Raw genomic sequence first — 22,133 nt, 5'->3', positions numbered from 1 at the left:
TTATTGTTTTTTGGTAATTTTTTGGTTACTAAATTATTCCAGTCCCAGATAGCATAGGTAACGTCTCTAAGATGTCTGCTAAAGAGCGCTTAATCTGGAAAACATCTGTTGTGTACAAACATCTTATAAAAAGCAGTTTTACATACATTCTAAATCATAAACATCTAAAGACGTTTTCTAAATGTCTATTTAACATCAGACAGGAAATGTCTTAGAGACATTGCAGACAAACGCAAAAAAAATACATCTTGCAGATGTAAATGCAGACATCAAATAGAAGTTTCCGTGATTTACTGTATGTGTGTGATCAGGGATACTTCCATAGGGCTGAAACGATTAGTCGACATTGTCGACAAAATATCTTGTTGTCGAGTAGTCGTTTGATCTCACGTGACCTAATGTAAGGGCCTGCAATATCGCGATTTGACCGCTACGGCGCTGTAGCGCTAGAGTGCAATGCAACCGTTACAAATGCTATTGCGGTAGAAGAAAACACAGCAACACGTTAGAGAGCATTTGTGTGTGATTTGAGTTGGACAGAAATCTGAAAACTTAAAGAGAATGACCTGTTTAGTTGCCTCAAAGTTCATTAAAACCATTTCAAAAGCTGAAGTGGTTTTCTTTTTTTTATATTATAGTTAGAATATGTATAACTCAGTGTTTTAACTAATTGAAAAAGCTGAATAATCGTTCCAAACTTACTGATTAGTCGGCGAAATAATCAACGATTAGTCGATTAATCGTTCTAATAATCGTTAGATTAATCGATTATCAAAATAATCGTTTGCTGCAGCCCTTGTTATAGTTTTGATGACTTTACTATTAGGATATTCTATTATCTGTAAAATATACACTCTCAGAAAAAAAGGTACAAAAACTGTCACTGGGACAGTACCCTTCAAAAGGGTTCTAATATGTACCATTTAGGTACTAATATGTACACTTTTGGAACTAATATGTTCACTTTTGGTACCAATATGTACCTTTGAGAGACTAATATGCACTCTTTAGGTACAAAGGTGTACCTTTTGAAAAGGTACTGCCACAGTGACAGATTTTGTACTTTTTTTTCTGAGAGTGTAGTCAAATAAGTGTGTCCAAATTTATTTGACATAGAAATCTTTTGTAACATTAATGATGTCTTTAATGTCAATTGTGATCAATTGAATACATTCTTTTCTTGCTAAATAAAATGATTAATTTCTTTAAAAGAAATTCTTACTGACCCCAAACTTTTAAACGGTAGTGTACACACATACATACACGTATAATGTCTTTCTATGTGTGTACTACATGTGTGTAATTTTTTAAGAAAAACTCTTGTGGATACAAAAAGAAACATGGTTGTATTACATTGCAGAAAAAAAGTATTTTTGGCCCTGACTGCACAAGTATATCCCAAAAGTTTTTCTTTCTTTATTAGGAGATGAAATCATCTGAAATTCTTGGCAAGGCTGAAAGAAGACAAAAACTTACAGGGTCAGTTTCCAAGACACAGATTACACCCCAGACTACAAGATGTTTTCAGTGGAGCAATCAACATTGACAACGTAATTTAAAGCAGGACTCGTTTAATCTGTGACTTACTAATCCTATTCAATCATTCGGCTCGTAAATGAACAATGAGTCAGTCACATGAGACACAGTTGAACGATTGAGAATCGATCCTGTTCTATGATGTAAGATGTGATGGCTGGCGCTTCAAAACATGTTAGCAAGAGGACAAACAGCAATTAACTGCTGTCATCCAAGACCTCCTGATCACAACTATCATATGTCTAGCCACTCATACATTTTCAGCAGACAACTTCATGTTGTTTTCTTGATCTCAATGATGTCATGTGAATTAAATCGACTGTGCTTTTCTCCTCTCAGAGAGTAAATCGCTAAACTCATTTTTCAGAGTTTGAGACCTCATCTTTCTCTCATCTGTCTTTTCCTCTTGACTACCACACCTCTTTCCTTCCTATTCACTTTCTTCTGCCTTCCTCTGTTTTATTTCTTCAGAAAAGAGTGCATGTAAAGTGCAAGGCTGTTGAAGAGGAAACACACTGATTTGCTCTCTCTCACATGTGAGATACAAAAAAAGATGAATGTCAAACTCTCTTAGTTCTCAGTTCCAATCTCTCACTGTGGGAAAACCGATAGTCTAGTATCATGTCCAGGCGCTGCTCCACCAAAATGCTTAAAAAGGTAATGACAAACATTGTGCAAATAGGCTCCACCAAAATTACACATTGTGAAAGCAGCCTGATACGGTCTCCATTAACAACAAATCTCCAGTGACACAGAACAGGATAAGAGACTGAGAAAACACACAGGCTTGTTAAAGGGGTGTTTGATTATGATTTCACGTTTCTAACTTTAGTCAGTGTGTAATGTTGCTGTTTGAGCATAAACAACATCTGCAAAGTTACAACGCTCAAAGTTCAAAGCAAAGGGAGATATTTGCTTTTAAAGAAATCGCTTTTTATGGACTACAACAAAAGGCTGGTAGGGACAACACAACATTCCTCCCGGGTTAGTGACATCACCAACCCTAAAATTTACATAAACCCCGTCCCCGGAACACGATTTGTAGATTATCAAGACAGAATATGCTAATCAATGACTAGAAGATAACTACACATGAGCTACATAAATTCATCACCTAACCATTCAGAAACGTCCAGTTGCATTCTACATGTTGAATGTCACTTCTTCTTGAGTCTCTCCATCATTGTTTGAATCCGGTTTGAACATAAAAGGCTAAAAGTTTTTGAAATTTTCAGTGCATGTCTGTGTGAGTGCAAACTGTTGAAGCTCCGCCCTCTGTGCCGGGAGCAGCAGCTCATTTGCATTTAAAGGAACACATACAAAATGGTGCGTTTTTGCTCACCCTCAAAAAGTGAAAATTTTAACATTTAACAAAATATCTGTGGGGTATTTTGAGCTAAAACTTCACATACACACTCTTGTGAAAAGGGCATTATACCACCCCTTTAAAGCCGAATGCAATGATTGGATGAACATTTTATGGTTATACAACTTCCACAGACGATATATATAGTATACACATACACATTAGACCAGTTAACTTAGTTATTGCTATCAGAATGTGAAGAGACTTTCAACCAGCATAACACAAACATTTCTGAAACAAATCACCTACCCAGCCTTTAAGACTCTCAGATGAGGTTTACTGAGATTTTTCAACATGTTCCTTGATCAACACATCAACCATTACATTTTAAAAATAGGAAAAGACCTGAAACATATATGAGCTCACTCCCAATGCCATGTAAACTTCAAACTACACACGTTTATGTGTGACCTTGTGAACTTATCTGCATTCTGCAAATCTTATGACGATCATTTAAATCTTATGCAACTTCTAAAAACTATTTTAATGGCTGTTATGGAAATATGAGATCCACGACAGGTCCAAGATTTTGTTCCAGCCTGCTCCAACAGAGCTGCACTTGATTTATAAACTCAAAGCCATAAAATGTGATTGCATAATAAGAACAATTGCTTTTTCGAACAGCTTTAATGTTTGTTTAGCACGTTTAGGTAAGAAAGCAAAGCTTACCTCTTTCATCTTGGCAGCACTGAAGGTCGGTGTGAGGATGCTGCGCACTCGTTTCCATTGTTCGTCCCTCAGCATGATCAGACTGTCGCTCATGGGTTTAGTGATGCCCCTGGTCGCCTGCATCGAGAACACAGCTGAGGTTTGTACACTTCAAATGTCTCAAAAGGACATGCTTATATAAGGACTAGATTAGGGCTAAACCTAAAGCATTCCACCAGTTTGTCATTTAACATTTATAATTTACCTTTAAATGCACCCAGTATTGTGTAGTAGGCATAGTTAGCAGTAGAAATGATCAGGCCCAAAACAGCTACAGTATGTGCAAACACTAAGTTACGCAAAAACTTAAACCTATGCAACATTGATTTCACGCATCGAGGATTTGAAACATGCATTTCATAACACAACAGAAGTATGCTGCATTATTAGTTTTGCCACAAGAGGTGCTACAGCAGGCCTTAGCATTAGTCTTCAGGTGAGGTCTCATTAAAAAAATATATAACCAGCTGCACAACTGCAGTGCCAGCAGTTTCAGGCCAGCAGCCACAGGATGGAAGTGAGGGGCGGAGCTTATACAGTCTTAATAGAGCTGCGCTACACATAATTTTCATTTATTAAAGATGAGGTATTTTCACATGGATTTTGATCGGATGATGGATATCTACAATATTTGCATTAGCAAGTGATTTCAACTGTGGACATATAGTGGAGTATATAGATAGCTGCAATTTGAAGATAAATTAAGTACCGAGATTTATTTCTGCCACAATAATGCAAGAATGCACCATATGGGACGCACATCTGCAATAACTTGGCTAAGTGTTCGCATCTACATTTCCAAACTAGCATAGAGGACAGCAAAGTGTAAAGGCCTTTCTCAGACCCTAAACTGTCAAAAAAGTGTTTATAAAAGGCTCTACATGGATTCATCTTGACAATGCTTCATTAAAACTACTGTTGTACACTGAGTTGGCTACATAGGTTGTTGGCCTGAAAGGTAGTTCTGTAACTAAGGCCAGGTGGCAGAGCTTTCTACTGGGCCGACCTTGAGTTTGTGTGTTCATGTGTGTGTTTGGAGGTAGATGTTTGTGCTAACGATACCAAGTGTGCCAACACATATTTGTTTTTGTTTTTTGGTACCATGGCAATCTACTTTATGAGTTTTCTTCCATGTAGGTTTTAGATGTACAAAAACAGGTCAAGAGGTAGTTGATAAGCCCCAGTGCTGCACATGGCCTCAGTATTGATCTGGCCCTGCCATAATCGTTTACCCAGCAGGCTCAGCTCTAGCAGCAAGGCCATCTCATGATCTTTGACTCTGCTTTGATACATAAGTCATGTGATCATTAGTTTTTGACCTCCCTGGACTAACTGAGTTTAAGGCTCTGAAGCCTTTTTATCAATACCTTACCATTCAGCATTGATTCATACACAAAAAATACACACCTACATACAGTAAATCCCATGGATTGCAGGAAAAAGTGCAAGAAATACATCGAACCGAACCTGTCATGAATTTAGCTGATTCTATCATTTATGGGAGATGGTACAGTATGTGTATCTGTGATAAAACAATTATCATGTTGAGGACAAACAATCGCTGAGTTATGTGATAATATCACTCAGGAATTGATGGTGCCATAGCCACTAACTGGGACCAAAAATATTGTATAACGAGTTTTGAGCAGACTTTTTATAAGTAGAAAACTCTGACTTCTAGATGATTCATGAGTTGCGATATGAATAAAGTTGATGTGAAACTTGTCCAAACAAGTGCATTGTAAATAGTAATGGATGATTTTGCAAAGTTTAAAATTTTTTCCAAGCTACTTTTAGAATATTAAGTCACTATACTTGAATAAGCTTATATTATACAAATGTAGATTTAATCACTCATCTTACAGTTTGTTTAATGCTAAATAAATGTTAGATACCATGCATAAATAAGTATAGAAGTTAAAATGAAAGATAAAACGAATTTTCATATTAGACATGATGCCCATTTCAGAATGCATGTGTGAATAAAACTTGCAAAGTTAGAAGCGAATGTAAATTCATGTTCTTGTGTACCCAGCAAAAACAAAAAATCATAGTTTTAATGAATATTTATTTCTTATTTACCCATTCAAATATCCTTAAAATGTATAGAAGTAACACTGCATAAGATATTAAGACAATATCTCTTTAAAATAAATGTCCCCCCAATTGTTTTAAGTTTAAACAATTAAAAAGAACAAGTAAAAAAATCTGCCAGTCCAAAAAGAGAAAATACAATTATATCGGTGTTATTTTATTATAGTATTATAGATTTTATTTTAATATTTTCATTTTCATTTTAGTTTAAGTTTTAGTATTTTTTTTTTATGATGTGATTATTTTATTTCTGTTAGGTGCCAAGGCAACATTTAAATTCTTCTTTTGGTTAAGTTTACGGTTTTTATCTAATATTTATATTTATATTTTATGTACAGTAGGCCTTATTTCTATGAAGATTATATTTTAATAGTTTTAGGTTTAATTAACAATAACAACAATCTATGAAAACAAGTCTTAATATCTTCTGAAGTACATTTGTACATTTGTGTTTAAGTACTGAAAAGAAAGTCAAAAGATACTAATTAAAAACTCATTTAGAACTCATTTTTGCAAAGTAGATTCAGGCCTAATAATACAGCTTGAGATGGATTGCTGAGTTGGAGTGTTTGTGAGATATTAGTTTGTAAATGTAATGCCACTCACCATTCTGTTGGGGAACTTATTGAATTCCTTCACCATCACCTGTCTCAGCATATCCGGGTCTGCTATGATCACTATAGGCCGCCGGGCTATATAATAACTGACACACACATACAGTAAACAAACAAGATGAAATGAATAAATAACAGTACACCAGCCAAATTTCAAGGGAATAGCAGGAGACAAAAGAACAAAGGACGGATACACACACACTCATACACAGATAAAGTAGCACATCTGTGACTGTAGACCCTCACAGACCATCTTCCCTGTCTTATCACTGACGGGGTACAGACACATCATGTGTGTGTGTGTGTGTGTCAAGGTCAGCTCAGTAAAGAGAAATTTGATGAGACTGCTGGGTAGTTCCTTTTTTTGTAGTCACGCATGGCAGCTTTCACTGCTGAGATGTGGCGAGGTTGTACCGTCAACGCTGTGAAATGGAGGATTGCGAGCATGTGTGCCCTTGCATGTGCCAGCATGAGAGACCACATACCTCCAAAGTAATTTTTTTCTGAGAATCAATGTCACAGGAAATAGCAGAAACAATAGTCGATAATTAAACGCACTGATAACTGAATATGAAAGCTTTTTTGGCAAATATCTGAAGCCATTAATCTAGTTCATTCAAGCTTTTGGAAGCTTCCTTTTTTATCCCAGCAGAAGGATACGCTTAGGTGTATTACAGTGTCCAGTGGCTGTAAAGCACATTTAAGCTCAGCTGGGACTCCGCTGGAGGCAAACGCAGCAGAGACGGATCACTCTTATCATTCACTGTGCTCTCCTTTTTGTGTGTGGTGTCAGTTTGGTAAGTAAAACTCTGAGCAGAGCGGATAGGCTCTTCATATCATCTTCTAATGAAGCTGACATTGGCAGTCCACATGGCTCTAGGAGCAGGATGAGTTTAATTAAGCTTGCAGCTAAGTGACCTATAAAACACTGATCTCATTAGTATGTTTTGGTTTATCTATGCATCTGCGCCGGCGGTCTGTTCGCAAACCGAAGAGCTGCGTGGAAAAAGTCTCTCACGTGCAACACAGACTGATATATGCAAGATAGACTGAAATGTTGTTCACATGACAAAGATCATCATTACCGCCCTGTTTTCCAGTAAAAAAATATAAGTCGATAACACTTTACAATAGGATTAATTACAGTAGCGGTCCTGTAATGAGCTGGATGACGTCATCACTGCTTTCTCCAGAGCTGCTTTATAGATTAACTGAACTCGTTCCGTAATTGATGAACTTTACACAGTTATTGAACCAAACTGGATCAACACTTAACTGATTTCAACTGAATAATGGCTGTTTGCTATTCTTTTTTAGAGCTGCTTTACAGCTAAATTGAATTCTGTTTGCATCACTGAATCATTATTTTCCTGTTTGCCACTCTAAAGCTGCTTTGAATAAAGCACTATAGAAATAAAGGTGACTTGACTGGTTAACTTGATCAATACCTAACAAAACAATACTACAGCATTTATTAATGTTTATTATTTATTCATTTATTATTTTACATAGTACATTTTTAAAATGTTAAATTACAGTAATCACTATTAGTTTGTGTTATGTACAAACATAAATTAACATTATTTATGCTAGATAATATATGCTGTAGAAAATTGTTAATGTTAGTTCATGAGACCTAATAATTTAACTAATGTTAACTATTTGAACCTTATTACAGTGTTTGGAAAAAAATATGATTCTGTAAGTCATAATGACTTAACATCTCGTAGTAATGAAAATGTATCATAATGATGACTTATGAGTTGTTCATAAGAACGTTTTAGATTTAATTATGTGAAATATTTTAACAATTATGAAAAAGTATCTCATTATTACGAAAAACCAAGCCACTATAAGAAAGTGTATTATTATTATGAGATACTAAGTCGTTATGAGGAAGTTTCTCTTTATGAGGTATTAAAATATTTAGAAAAAAATTCATTATGACCAACTCATTATGTCATCATAATGAAAGATTCTCTTAATATGAGATGCCAAGTCATTAAGAAAAAGTTATTATTAATATTATTATGAGAAAATGTATCAATCTTATATGATAGAGTAAGTCATTATTAGAATTTTTTTTTCTAAACTGTGAATCATTATTTCTAAACTGTGACGAAACAGGCTTCCATAATAATATAGTGTAGATGACTATTTTTTTATAAAGTATCTTGACAGTAATTTGTAGACTCAACAATATGTAGTTTCCTCAAAGTATTTAGATGCTTAATTCACACCTAAAAAGGTCTGAGGGCCCTATTTTAATGATCTGAAAGTATCAAGCACGAAACGCAATTAACTTTGTGGGCGGGTCTTGGGCGCTGTTGCTATTATACCGGCGGGATAAATGACTCTTGCGCCCGACGCAAATCTAAAATGGGTTGGTCTGAAGTAGCTTCATTATTCATAGGTGTCGTTTGGGCGTAACGTGAAATAAACCAATCAGAGCGATATCTCACATTCCCTTTAAGAGCAGGCACGCTTGTTCCATGGCGGTTTGCTATTATAACGGCGGATTTGCCAGGCGCGCGCCAGGAGCGGTTCACAGCCGAGGAGACCGACGTTCTCGTCAGGGCCGTAAAAGACAGAGAAGTGACATTGGGGATGGAGAAACACACCCAAATTCGCTTCGGTTAAACAGGCGTATGATAATTTGGGTAAATGTGTAAGCTAGATTTATGCCTATTTTTTCACATCTTCATGGACACAACAATGATTTTGTGTGTTCATATTTTTCCTTGTAATAATATAGCCTATGATTTGCAAAAATGAAAACTGCTGCTTCTGTGTAGATGAGAGAATCAAAGTGTATGCGTGTTGTGCACACGCTACATTATGGCCAAGCATGCGCCCTTAAAATAGCATTTGAATAACATGCGCAACGCTAGGTTTAGACTAGGTTTTTCCTGGTCAGTGGCGGAATTGTTTTCTAAACCTGCAAAATAGCATCAGGGAACGTTTGCGCCGGAACACACCTCCTCTTTTCGCTGAACCGCCCCGGGGAGCACAAGTTCATTCCCTAATTTACCGACGTGCGTCTGTGGAGGGAAAAGTCCGCTGTGCGCGGGTGCAAAATAGGAATGATACATGCGTCGGTGTCCAAAGTCAATTGCGCTGGGTGCAAGATAGGGCTCTGAATGTCACTGCATTATACTGTATAATACATGTCGACCATTGGAAAGCCCATATCAGTTGACCACTATACCAAAAAGTTTCTTTCAAAAACTCATGGATTCTGGTAAGAAGCCATTTCAAGATGTTCTCAAACCATATCTGAAGGATATTTTTGGGTAGAGCAAAAAAAAAAAAAAAAAAAATTCAAACCTTCCCCACATTTTAAGTCAAGCACTCCTGCAATGCGCCGAAACATCTGAACTTCGATGACTGATGTCTTGCACTTCGTGAACCGACAAGGGTTTTAAGGAGCATGCGGAGCACTGATATGTATTTCAAAGCCCTTTGATTTTGGTGAGCAGCTCAGCCTCTTCGATTACTCTAACTGAAAGATGTCGTAATGTCTCCTGACATATATCCACACGACTCCGAATTAGATCCCCTTTTCCGGTCCCGACACCCAATCCAGAACTCCCAGATCCCAATGAACACACACACACACACACACACACAAGCAGAAAAAAACAGTGTCATTCTGATTCTCTTCCCCTCCATTCTGCTCATATTAAACACAGGAAGCCCAGTGGCACTCGCTGCTTTGATCTCCCCGAGGAGAAGTCGGCCTCTTAGAAGCAGGCATATTAAAACACAATGTCTGGATAGGAATGGACTAAATTAGAGGACACTGGGTGCTCTGTGAGTGGCTCATGCTGTCTGAATATGAATGACAGGACCGTGAACGAGGGCTTGGTGTGTGATGGGTGTTATGCTGGTGCTTTTGTGTTTAAGTAATTCTATAAATATGGAAATGACTAGAGCAATCATGTAGGGCACTTTTCATCAGAAATATAATCAGAAAAAAATCATTTCTTTTACACAGTGGGTAATGAGAAGTCATTCATGTTTCTCTAGGCAAAACAAATAGGTTTCGCATACATGTGTTTATTAATGCCCTCGACAAAAGCTTTCCCAGATTAAAAATAGTGTTTCTCTCAGACATGACGAATTCAATTAGTTTTCTTTTATATTTATTCATTTGATAGTTGCCTTAATAACAGTAAGAGTAAAATCCAGGGAGACTTACCCACAAATCCGTCCATACTTGTTTATGAGGTCAGTTTGTGCCTTAAAGAAACCCTGAGAAAGAGCAGAACATCCACATATCAGTATGAAAACATATTAGAGAACCTATGAATATTCAAGTCCCATTGTATATTGCTACATTAAATTATTTTTGTTACCATTACAGGTAACTTTTTTTTTTTTTTTTCATGTCAGTTTGCTTTTCAAATGTTCTGCAATAACACTAATAAAGTGAGTTAGAGAGACTTGCAAACTTGCATCTTTTTGTTCCCAGTAGGTGGGCACTTTTTCCAAGATTAGCATATTTGCAAACATTTGCACAGCTTTGTCATCATGTAGTTTAAAGTGATTATTTATTTCAGCTCTGTCTTTTCTTGGATACCACTGTCTGTCTAATAAGACTAAGGCTGCGTCTGAAATCACATACTCTTTTGAGTAGGTACTTATTTTTAATAAGTAATTACTTTGCGACCGCTAAAATGTGTGTGTAGTATGAATTAAATCATGCTGTCATTATCATGTGACCTACCAGAGTTAGTTACGTCACTTCACCGCCATTCACAAATCCTCTCCCATGGACTCAAGGGATAGTAAAGTGTCCATCGTATACAAACTACAGATTCTTGTATCATCCGGATACATTTTTATGAGTACTGTGACTTCAGACATACAGACCCTTTCCAAAAAATTAGAATATCATGGAAAAGTTTATTTATTTCCATAATTCCATTCAAAACGTTAAACTTCCATAGATTCTAGATTCAGGGCCCACAACTTAAACGATTTCAAGTATTTAGTTGTTTATTTGTACATAATTTGGGCTTCCAGCTCAAAAAATTACATGAAATCACACAGTAATTACACAGTGATACATACCATGGTCATTGAACCAGGTTTTGGTTCTTTTGGCAGTGTGGGCAGGTGCAAATCCTGCTGGAAAATGAAGTCAGCATCTCCATAAAGCTTGTCTGCTGAAGGAAGCATGAAGTGCTCTGAAAATGTCCTGGTAGACGGCTGCGTTGAGTGGACAGCACAGTGGACCAACACCAGCCGATGACCAACACAGACTGTGGAAACTTCACACTGGACTTCAAGCATCTTGGATTGTGTGCCTCTCCATTCTTCCTCCAGACTCTGGGACCTTGGTTTCCAAATGAGATGCAAAATTTGCTCTCATCAGAAAAGAGGACTTTGGTCCACTGTGCTTTATTAAATCCAGAGTCAATGCAGCCGTCTACCAGGACATTTTCAGAGCACTTCATGCTGACTTCATTTTCCAGCAGGATTTGCACCTGCCCACACTGCCAAAATAACCAAAACCTGGTTCAATGACCATGGTATCACTGTGTAATTACTGTGTGATTTCATGTAATATTCAAATTTTTTGAAATCCTGTTTTCGTGGGTTTTATGAGCTGGAAGCCCAAATTATGTACAAATAAACAACTAAATACTTGAAATCGTTTAAATTGTGGGCCCTGAATCTATAATCTATGGAAGTTTTAACGTTTTGAATGGAATTATGGAAATAAATAAACTTTTCCATGATATTCAAATTTTTTGGAAAGGGTCTGTACTTCCTTTGTCACATACTGTTTTTCGCCTACTATATGGTAGGGAAGTATACGATTTCAGATGCAGCCTAAGATGTCATTCTGTAGGTTAGGGCTGTCCAATCCTAGTCCAGGAAGGATACTGTCTTGCAGAGTTTAGCTCCAACCTAAACCAGCAAATCAAAGTCACAAACTTCCAGGCAGGTGAGTTGAGGCAAGTTGGGGCTAAACTCTGCAGGACAGTGGTGCTCCAGGAGCAAGTTTGGACACCCCTGCTATAGGTGATTACTGTATGAAGACAGGCACCACTGACTGACTGCACTTATCCACCAGTAGGTGTCAGTACAGAGCAGACACTGACTGCGCTTGGCTCTCCTCAGGTTTATGGGCTCTCTGAAGGTTTATTGAGGTCTACTGGGAATATTATCCTGAAATATCCATAACCATAACACAATAACAGGAATATTAGTATATCCTCATTCCGAATGGAAGAACATATTAAAGTTTGCACATAAGGCTGCTGAGATTGTGCTGTGTTTATAGATGCTGGTGGGATATGGTTAAGAAGTTACGCAACAAAGCAAACAATAAACATCAAGTACTGACTGTTAAACGCACACACACACACACACACACACACACACACACACACACACACACACACACACACACACACACACACACACACACACACACACACAAAGAGCACTAGTTTGGTATGCATGGCAGCCGGTGGCTCTGCTGTCTCTACTAATGAAGGAGTCAACAGTGCTGGCACCGAACCGGCTGCCCTCCCTTCTTCATCCCACCATTCCTGCAGTTTCCCTGGTGGGCATTAGGCAGAGACGTATGTGTGTGCGCGTGTTCCTCAGTGAGCATTAAGTGGGGTGTGCCCTTCCGTCCCGATGTCCTCTCCTTCAGCCTTTTATTACTGTTCTGTCATACGGAAGAGGCTGCGCGTGCATCTGGCAGTGCCGTAGTGAAGTTAAACAGGAGACCAGAGGCTCAATTCAAACAAATGAGCCACCCTTGCCTTTTGCTTCATTGGGGATTCATCTCGGAAGGATACGATCAATATCGCACGGGCCCGACTGAAGAGGACAGTCAGCGATCCTATTGGAATTCTCTTAAAAAGATTAGCCACTTTCAGTTGCTTTCTAGCACACTTATGACCTTGATCTCTGCGCAGGTCTGAACACCGCGCTGCTTCTCTTTGTCTCAGACGGCAATAATCTCTCATGTCACTCAGAGTCATGCAGGGAGGTATCAGTGTGTGTAAGAGAGAATGTGAAGGAAGGTGTGCTGGGATATGCACTTTTAAGGATAAACCCGTGAAAGACAGACAATTAGGCTAAAGTGGCCCTATTCTATTCTATTCAATTCCCCCTGCGAACATTTAAAGGGATAAGTTACCCAAAAATAAATTCAGTCATCATTTACTCATCCTAATGTTGTTCCAAATCTGTATGACTTTGACTTTTTTCCGTAGAAAACAAAATATTTTTTTGGCCATACATTGAAAGTCAACGGGTTAGACAATGGGACCCTACTGACTTTCAAAATATCTTCTTTTGTGTTCCACATTTACAAGTGGGTAAATCTGAAATAGATGATTCCAATAGATACTGGAGCGATACTGAAAAATTAGATTCCTTTATGTAGGCTTTAAACTCGTGTATTTTGTCTGTCCAAAAGTAAAAGTAATTTATTTAAGGATATTACTCAAACAACAAAAGCATGATCTAAAAATTCTGCCCAAATATCTACTTACTATGTGCCTCAAACAAAACTCTACATATCTTTCAATGATTCAATGCACGTGGCAAACTTGTCAAATCCAATAGTTATTTCTTCCCCAAAAGCACTAAATGTAGCAAATCAGTTCCAAGATCTAAGAAACCTTTTCACGCAGACTATTGCTTATTAATTATGCAATCTTATTGGATCTTGGCATTTTTGCACGTGCTTACCAGTTTTGTGGGAAAAATGAATCAGACATTTATTTTTTACTGAGCATTTTGTCTCTCACTGACCTTTAGTATGAGAAACACTGTTGAAAGTGCAGTAAGGGGCGTGTACACTAATGAGGGGGGAGGTGTCTGTTCATTCCCTATAAGACTTCTATGCAAATGACCTCTGTTGTGATTGGCTAACCTCTTTGCATTTGAAAAGTGGTCATCAGAACAGTCCAACTTGCCAAATACTGTAAGGGTATTGATATGTACACTACCGTTCAAAAGTTTGGGGTCAATATGATTTTTTTAAAGAAATTAAAACTATTCCGCAAGGATGCATTAAAAGTGACATTAAAGACATTTATAATGTTACAAAAGATTTCTATTCCAAATAAATGCTGTCCTTTTGAACCTTCTATTCATCAAAGAATCCTGAAACAGCACAAAAAAAAAAAAAAAAGCACATGTAACTGTTTCCAACACTGATAATAATAAGAAAAGTTTTTTTGAACACCAAATCAATATATTAGAATGATTTCTGAAGGATCATGTGACTGGAGACTGGAGTAATGATGCTGAAATTTCAGCTTTGCCATCACAGGAATAAATTACATTTCAAAACATATTAAAATAGAAAACTGTACTATTTCAGAATATTACTGTTTTTTTTTTAAATCAAATAAATGCAGCCTTGGTGAGCATAATAGACTTCTTTCAATAACCTTTCAAAAAAATCTAACTGACCACAAACATTTGAAGTGTGGTATAACATGGATGGTCTTCTGTTAATATTTTTATAACCTTCAACAATTACCTGTTTTTGTATCTTAGCTTCAGTAAACAGGCTTGACTCACTAGGGAGGCAGCTTTACGTTGTGAATATTAAAATCTATGCCTACATACAGTACAATACAGTTCTTTTATTTCAAAATACCAAGACAAATCCTCTTTTCCAAAAAGGTCCCCTATGGATAAAGAGAAAGCAAGTAACTGCATGTGTGCTTGCGAGAGGGAGGGAGGGAGGGAGGGAGGACGGGGAGGGGGGGATTGGAACTGCATCTGGGCTGTTTAGGATCTTAAATGGACCAAATCTCATGTCTGTGAGTGTTGTATTTGGTAATAGAGTGTGTCATGATAATGTGCTGCTGTGGGTTGCGAGAGACTCTGTCGTCTACTCTCTAAATGTGACTCAATCTGCCCTTGTATCCCAGACACTGCTCATCTCTGTACATCACATCCTGTTACCCATGATCCTCCCCCACACCCTTGCTTTTCTCTTTCTTTTATCCTTCAAATCATTCCAAATATATCATTATCGTTTCATCTCCTTATCTTCTGCCTCACATCTCCTTCTCTCAAGACTGTAGCTATATTCAGGGTAAAGATTTGTCTTATGTGCCACTAGACATAACTGTTCAAAAGTGTGGCATTGGTAAGATTAAAGAAATCTTTATTTTTATTTAGCCAAGACACATTATATTGATTAAAAGTGACGGTAAATGCATTTATACAGTCTTTAATGTAATGTTTTTTAATTACAATGTAACATAAATAGATTTATGTTGCTTTGAACCTTCTATTAATCAAAGAATTCTGAAAAATAGTTTCCAAAAAATATTCAGCATTGATAGTAATAGGCTAATAAGTGTATATTGAGCACCAAATCAGCATTTTATGATTTCTGAGGATCATGTGACACTGAAGACTGGAGTAATTGCCATCACAGGAATAAAAACACATTAAAATAGAAAACGGTTATTTTAAATTGTAATAATATTTCACAATATTACTGTTTTACTGTATTTTTGAGCACATAAATGCAGCCTTGGTGAGAATGGAAACTTCTTATAAAATTTTTTTTTTTTTTTTTTAATCAACCCCATGCATTACTCATAAATTAGAGTTAAACTGACTGTGTTACTCATCCATTAGTCTCCCATTTAGCCCACTGACCAGTCATAATGCGTTCACTTAGTGCATAAGTACTGGAATCAGACTATTTCCAAAACTGGACTGATTCTGGGTGTAAGGTTAAACAGTTTTTTTTTTTCCATATAGAAACTAAGTCATCAATCCCAAACAGGGGCAGTTCTAGACCATTTTTAAAACTATAATCACTTATCTGAAAGATCGGACCAGTATTGCTTCAAGAAAGTTTATAATTTGCACGCTTTTAAGCCTTATCGGTTTAAACATTCAAGTAATTTTACGCCATTCAAGCGCAATACGCCGTGAAAGTAACTTAATTCGGTACTCGTGCGCTGCAATAGATCATTTCTGTGCACGCACACAGAAAGTAGCCTCTCGCAAGTACTGAACTGAGTTCTCTTTCCTGTCTTTTTGAGCAAGTACACACAAAATTATGTCAAAATGCCCGTCTTGACGAATATCCACGTAAACACATACGGTTATGTCTTAAGTGAACGAAAACAGTTAAGAAAATATCCGATGTGTCAATATAACAGTTATTAATTGGTAATTAATTACTTGTTAATAATAATGATATATGATAGAAAGACTGGTGTCATTATCTAAAGTTTTTGTATTGACTTGGTACCAACCCAACCCCTACCAGTACTGGTAGGGTACGTTTGACTTACTATATAGTAATATAGTGGTGCCAATTCACAAAGAGGCACCACTTAAGCAATGATCTCTTGCTACACTTTCTCACTATGGGCTAAGCCTCCCTGAAGATCAAATCCTAGAACCGCCCCTGATCCCAAATACTGATTGAGCTAACGCAGGCTATGCTTTCTCCTTTTACCTCTTTTTGTGTCTCACTGAATTTCTAACTTGAAATGCAGTCACCTGCCTCTTTAGAGGGGGATTGCATCTGTGTCTCTAGTGCCAGGAACACAAAATGTGCAGTCGCGCACACAGACCTACAGGATTTAGCTGAGAGGTTGGCCTGTAGAAGTGGGTCAGAGGATTCTGCTGGAGCAATGCTCTGGAGACCACTGTTTGTGAGACTGAGTCTGCTGACGTGTGCACGAATCTACACACACACACACTAATATGCACAGACAAAGGGTGCACAACAGCATACAAAACCCACACACATAACTTTAGTTCACCTGGGGAGCTTCATCTAGACACGCAGTAATTATGCATGCATGCATATTCATTCACGCCTTTCTCACTTCCATCTAATAACATTTAATCCCAACGTGGAAGATGTGAAATGAGATGAAATGGACGGATAAAGGGAAACAGACAGGCAGGCCGAGAGGGAGAGAAGGAAGAGGGAGCCCTGTCACATGCGGGTGATAGAAAGCAAGAATGAAATGAGTGTTGTGAACGACATGCTGTCCAGTCAACCATCGCTGTCTGACAGTAACATATTGATCTGAAAATCTCTTCAGCACCAGAAAAGCATAAGAGTTAGAATCAAAGCTTTATTTAAAATATGCCAGTGTGCTGGTAGGTGAATCTTGTAAAAATGGGACATTTTTCACACACAAAATAAAATTTCCGGGTCTTATTTATGTATCTGTATCTATCTATCTATCTATCTATCTATCTATCTATCTATCTATCTATCTATCTATCTATCTATCTATCTATCTATCTATCTATCTATCTATCTATCTATCTCTCTCTCTCTCTCTCGCATACAGTAAAAACACATTTTTACATTTATTAATCAGGCACAAATTCTCATTTAAGTGATGCATCCAAATGTTTTACTTTCTTAAATTCTTTTTCAAATCATAATTAGTTATTGCTGTCTAAAAATAAAAACTACTGTATTACTGTCTCACAATTATTGTATACTTTCAGAAAGGGGGTTTATTTCAACAAAATAAAACATGAATATGACATGTGAATATGAAAAATGAACATGAATTACAGAATGTATTATTCTTTGGTATGTCCCCCTCATCATCGTCCAAAAATAAGCCTCATTTTCTTTTGTTCTTTTGATTTTCAGGGTGAAATAAGTACTGGATATGTTCTTTTTATGACATTCCTCCTTATTGGTGGTTGGATGAATCCAGGCAATTCACATTCACAAATGAACCTCGCTTTAAACCTCTCAGCGGAATCGAACAGCCCTACAGCATCGAAATTTTGGCCTTTATTTCCTATAATACACGTCAAATCATTATCATTAAACTACAGACAGACAGAAATGAGTATCCTCAAGGTAGCTGTTGATTTGCTACAATTCAGCCTCAGACTGAGATTAAACTTTCAGGAGGAATTAAAAGTATTAATTTTTCAATATTAAACCCACCCACTCTCCCCGTCCGTCTTTTATATTATCGCCGTAAAAGTGCATCATTCAGCACAGAGGGTAATCTGTTTGGAAATCACATGGCATTAGATGTCATTAGTGGTGAGTCATCTTTAATGAACACATCTAATGAAGTGAGGCTCACTGAGAGAAATATCATTTTTCCCGCTTTAGGAGGGCAGTACAAGGTGTGTGTATGAGTGAGAAAGAGTGTGAATGAGTTTTGCGTTTCATTACGAAATAAACAAAAGGTCTTACATTTCGAAACATCATGAGGTTCCCAAAAAACGGAAAGGGCTTTGGGTGCTTGATGCCACACCGTTCCAAGGTGGAGAAGGGGGCGATGGAATACCTAAAACAAAGACAAAGACATTCAGTGTAAACCTCTGCAGTTTGGGGTCAGTTTTTTGCCTCATTAGAAAGCCATTTAGAGAGAATGGCAATAGGAAGATTATTATAAATCATTAGAAGGAAAAGGGAAATTATGCTGCAAAATTGTAAACATAATAATACATTATTAGGTGCTGTGACTGGTCATTTTAAAGGTGCAGGCTGTGATATTGACAGCTAGCGGTTGAAATGCTGCAGTCCAAATTCTAAATATTGGAGTTGTTTGCCCCTCCCCCTCATTCTTAAACTTAAAGGCGATGAGCCTAACAATGTCATTTGATTCGTTGATTTTAGTGATGCACCGATGTGAAAATTGTGGCCGATACCGATATTTACCGATGTCGATATCTCTGTATAGAAAACACATTTTTATGATAATCAAATAAAGAGCTATTTTCCAAAACACTTTTTTTTTTTTTTTTGCTTTTGTAATTTATTTTCAGAAATTACTGATATTGGGCACCTTTACCTGTGTGCAAAATATGTCATCAGATTTTCAGAAGAAAAAATAAATACTTATATAAAATTTTTTTTTTATAAAGGACACATGTGTGTCCTGAATTCACACTATGAATAAGGATGAAAAGGCAATGAATAGGCAATGTCAATGTCTGAGAGTTTTGTATAACATGCTCATTGGGTTAAATGGTGAGACTGACAAGTGCTGAAAAACTGTGCAGTTGAATTTACGCCTCCAGCCTAGTTCAACGATTGTGTAGGCTGCTCTGTACCTAACCTCTGTCATTAAGAAACATCCAGAAATTTCCCAGATATTTATAAACACCCCTCAGCATTCTCTGATATATTAAGTGAATCCCAACAAAATCCCAGTGCATAAACTTTCAATTATGTCCATGGTTCACGTCAACACACGTTGAACACTTGCTACGTGTACGTGCTAAGTGTAGGTTAGAATAAAGTTGGGCTGCAGCTACAGTGGATATTTTAATTGTTAGCGTGCTTTTCATCCATTCAATGGTGAAACGAAACTCTTCTTATCACTCAAGGAAGATATTTTTCCACCTCCACATAGACTGTTTTTTTTACTAGTGTGACAATACATCAAGACTTTAGAGTAAAAGCAAGCTGCAGCCGATCGATACTGTATAGGCTACTGACCCAGCCTGGAAGTGTAGGACATTAGCTTAATTTCTACTATGTCACTCGACTGTTTGGCTCAATCCAGTCTCGGCAAGATGACTGCTGTTCTTTGCAATTCCTATTACGACCATATAACTACATTCTGCCTGATACTAAGGCTGTCACTTTTGAGAAAAATCAAATTCGAACGGGTATCAAATATCAAGCAATGTATTCGAATATATTAGAATATCTACGAGTCAAAAAACGATCAGTCAAAAAATGCGTCATGAAGAGGAAAAAAACATATATAAGTCGCATTTATTTCGAAATTTATTTCACACAAAAAAGACGGGACAGTTCTCCTTTACGGACGTGAGCGCTCTGAAAGTGGCACTAAAAGACTGCTTTAAAACTTTCACAGAGATCTCAAACAGAAAGCACAAAGTCTGTCTTTAAATTTAATTTCGTTTTGTATTAATTGTATCTTAATTTTAATCAATGTTTCATCAACCAACTGCCTGGATTTAATAAATAGAAGAAAATATAGTCGAAAATATTTAATCACGACACGGAGGCGCCGGCGCGTGAACCTGGAGCTTGTCTCATAAATGAACCGAAACTCAGCGTAGCCTATAAGGTAGCCTACTTGCCTCACAGACCTGACACATATATAGTAAGCTTGAAATGTGTACTTTTAAACAGAACAATTCAAAACGAAAGAAAACAGACTGTTCTCTGCTTATGCCATCCTTATGAAATGTGCATTTCTCTCAGGCGCGTTCACTACTGCGAAGAACGCGAGTCAGCATCGCCAACTTCATCTTCAACTTCACACGTCGAATGATTATCGGCCTGTTCACATCGGCCCTATTTTGACATCGGAACGACACCGATGTGTAAAAAAATAAATATTATTTATATATAAATATTATATCGGCGGCCGATATATCGTGCACCACTAGTTGATTTAGCCACGTTTTAATATGCCTCTGGTCATAGAGCTTTTAAAATGGATGCCGAGGCTCTTAAGGTCGGGTAGAATCTGCTATCTCTGACCCAGTTCGTTTTTTTTCTGGCTTCCATGGCTGTGTTCCACGACGCTGTGTTTTCCGCCAACTGGCAACCCGGGGTGCTGAAATACTATTGGGTAAATTGGCAGTGGGTGGGATCACAAAGAACAAAACAAAAACAGACTTTCCAACACAGAACGCACATTTCAAAGTAGAATAACTGGCTAACTCGGAGAAGCAAGTATGTGACCTTAAAGGGGTGGTTTACTGCCTTTTTTCTTTGCTTGATTGTGTTTATGGGCTGCAATATAACATGTCTTCGTGTTTCGTTTGTTAAAAAACGCCTTATTTTTCATAAATTTCACCTTTATTGTAAGCCGCTTCCTCCTCTGTCATTTGAACGACCGGTTGACTTCCTGATTCTATGAAACCACTCCCTCAGAAACAGGCAATGGGCTCAGATTGGTTAGTTCGGCCGGTGTGTTGTAATTGGCTAAACTGCGTCCGGAATCTTCACGCCCATTTCCTTTACGGGCGACAGTTGCATGTGCTCCGGTCAAATGTAATGGTGTCAATATTGCCTCATCAATTTGAGCCAGAATCAGACCCAGAGAGCGGTGATGAAGAGAGTCAAGCAGAACCTCCGCAAACACGGCTCTTACTAAACGTTTCTGAATTGTACATTTTTTTTATTATTATTATTTTCTCAAAGAATTTCCATATGCTGTTACTTGAAAATGCTACTGCTGTTTGTTAGCTTTTGAGATACGGTTTCCCCCTGATTAAACATTTAATATAACTGAATACATGACTGAGTAATACCTTTTTTTAAAGATATTGTTTTATTGATAGAATGAACAACCGTTTAACTATCCACAAAACTTACCGGTAGTTTACTCAGTTTGTCGTTTTCTTTAGGTGTAGCCTACATGTGATAACAGCAGCTGAAGTTTGCTGTTGCGATAATTTTTTGAAGTTTGTACACGTTTCTTATAGACACAAAATAACATCGAACCAACTAGCTACTATAACCAAACAGCTTTGGCATTGGTTTGCGTTCTTGATCAAATAAAAAAAATTACGTCATAAAGTAGGCTATACATGGAAAATACGTTTACAAAATTTGTACATATTACAAATTCGGGTCCAAAATGTTTGTACGCATCTGTCATATACTAAAGCCAGCGCTGGCATTTTTTTACATCCTTGATAAAACTAAAACATTACGTCTTAAATTATACAGGCAAATACATTTAAAATGATTAAATCTTACTTGCAGGTTGTGGCCTCTGGTTTTAAAGCTGTAACTGCTTCATGTTGGAGTAATAGTTTCTTGTTGAATCCGACATTGAACTCGTGTAGATTCTGGAAGCTGTCTTCCGTAA

At 37.3% G+C, this 22,133-nt stretch overlaps 1 protein-coding gene across 2 annotated transcripts in view; it reads right to left on the bottom strand.

Annotated features, from left to right (window-relative positions):
- tbxas1 (thromboxane A synthase 1 (platelet)) overlaps positions 1-22,133 on the bottom strand; it is a 76,237-nt gene that overhangs the window by 26,568 nt on the left and 27,536 nt on the right. For both annotated transcript variants that reach the window (XM_084409178.1, XM_084409177.1), the window contains 4 exons: positions 18,524-18,617; positions 10,520-10,572; positions 6,311-6,407; positions 3,572-3,688 (listed from right to left, as the gene is read on the bottom strand). In XM_084409178.1, coding sequence (XP_084265304.1) covers positions 3,572-3,688; positions 6,311-6,407; positions 10,520-10,572; positions 18,524-18,617 — 361 coding nt within the window. The remainder of the gene's footprint in view (positions 1-3,571; positions 3,689-6,310; positions 6,408-10,519; positions 10,573-18,523; positions 18,618-22,133) is intronic.

Source organism: Rutilus rutilus (genome assembly GCF_951802725.1).
Source record: "Rutilus rutilus genome assembly, chromosome: 5".
Lineage (NCBI taxonomy): Eukaryota > Metazoa > Chordata > Actinopteri > Cypriniformes > Leuciscidae > Rutilus > Rutilus rutilus.
The sequence above is the reverse complement of the archived record's forward strand: the minus strand, read 5'-3'. Positions and strand labels throughout refer to the sequence as shown.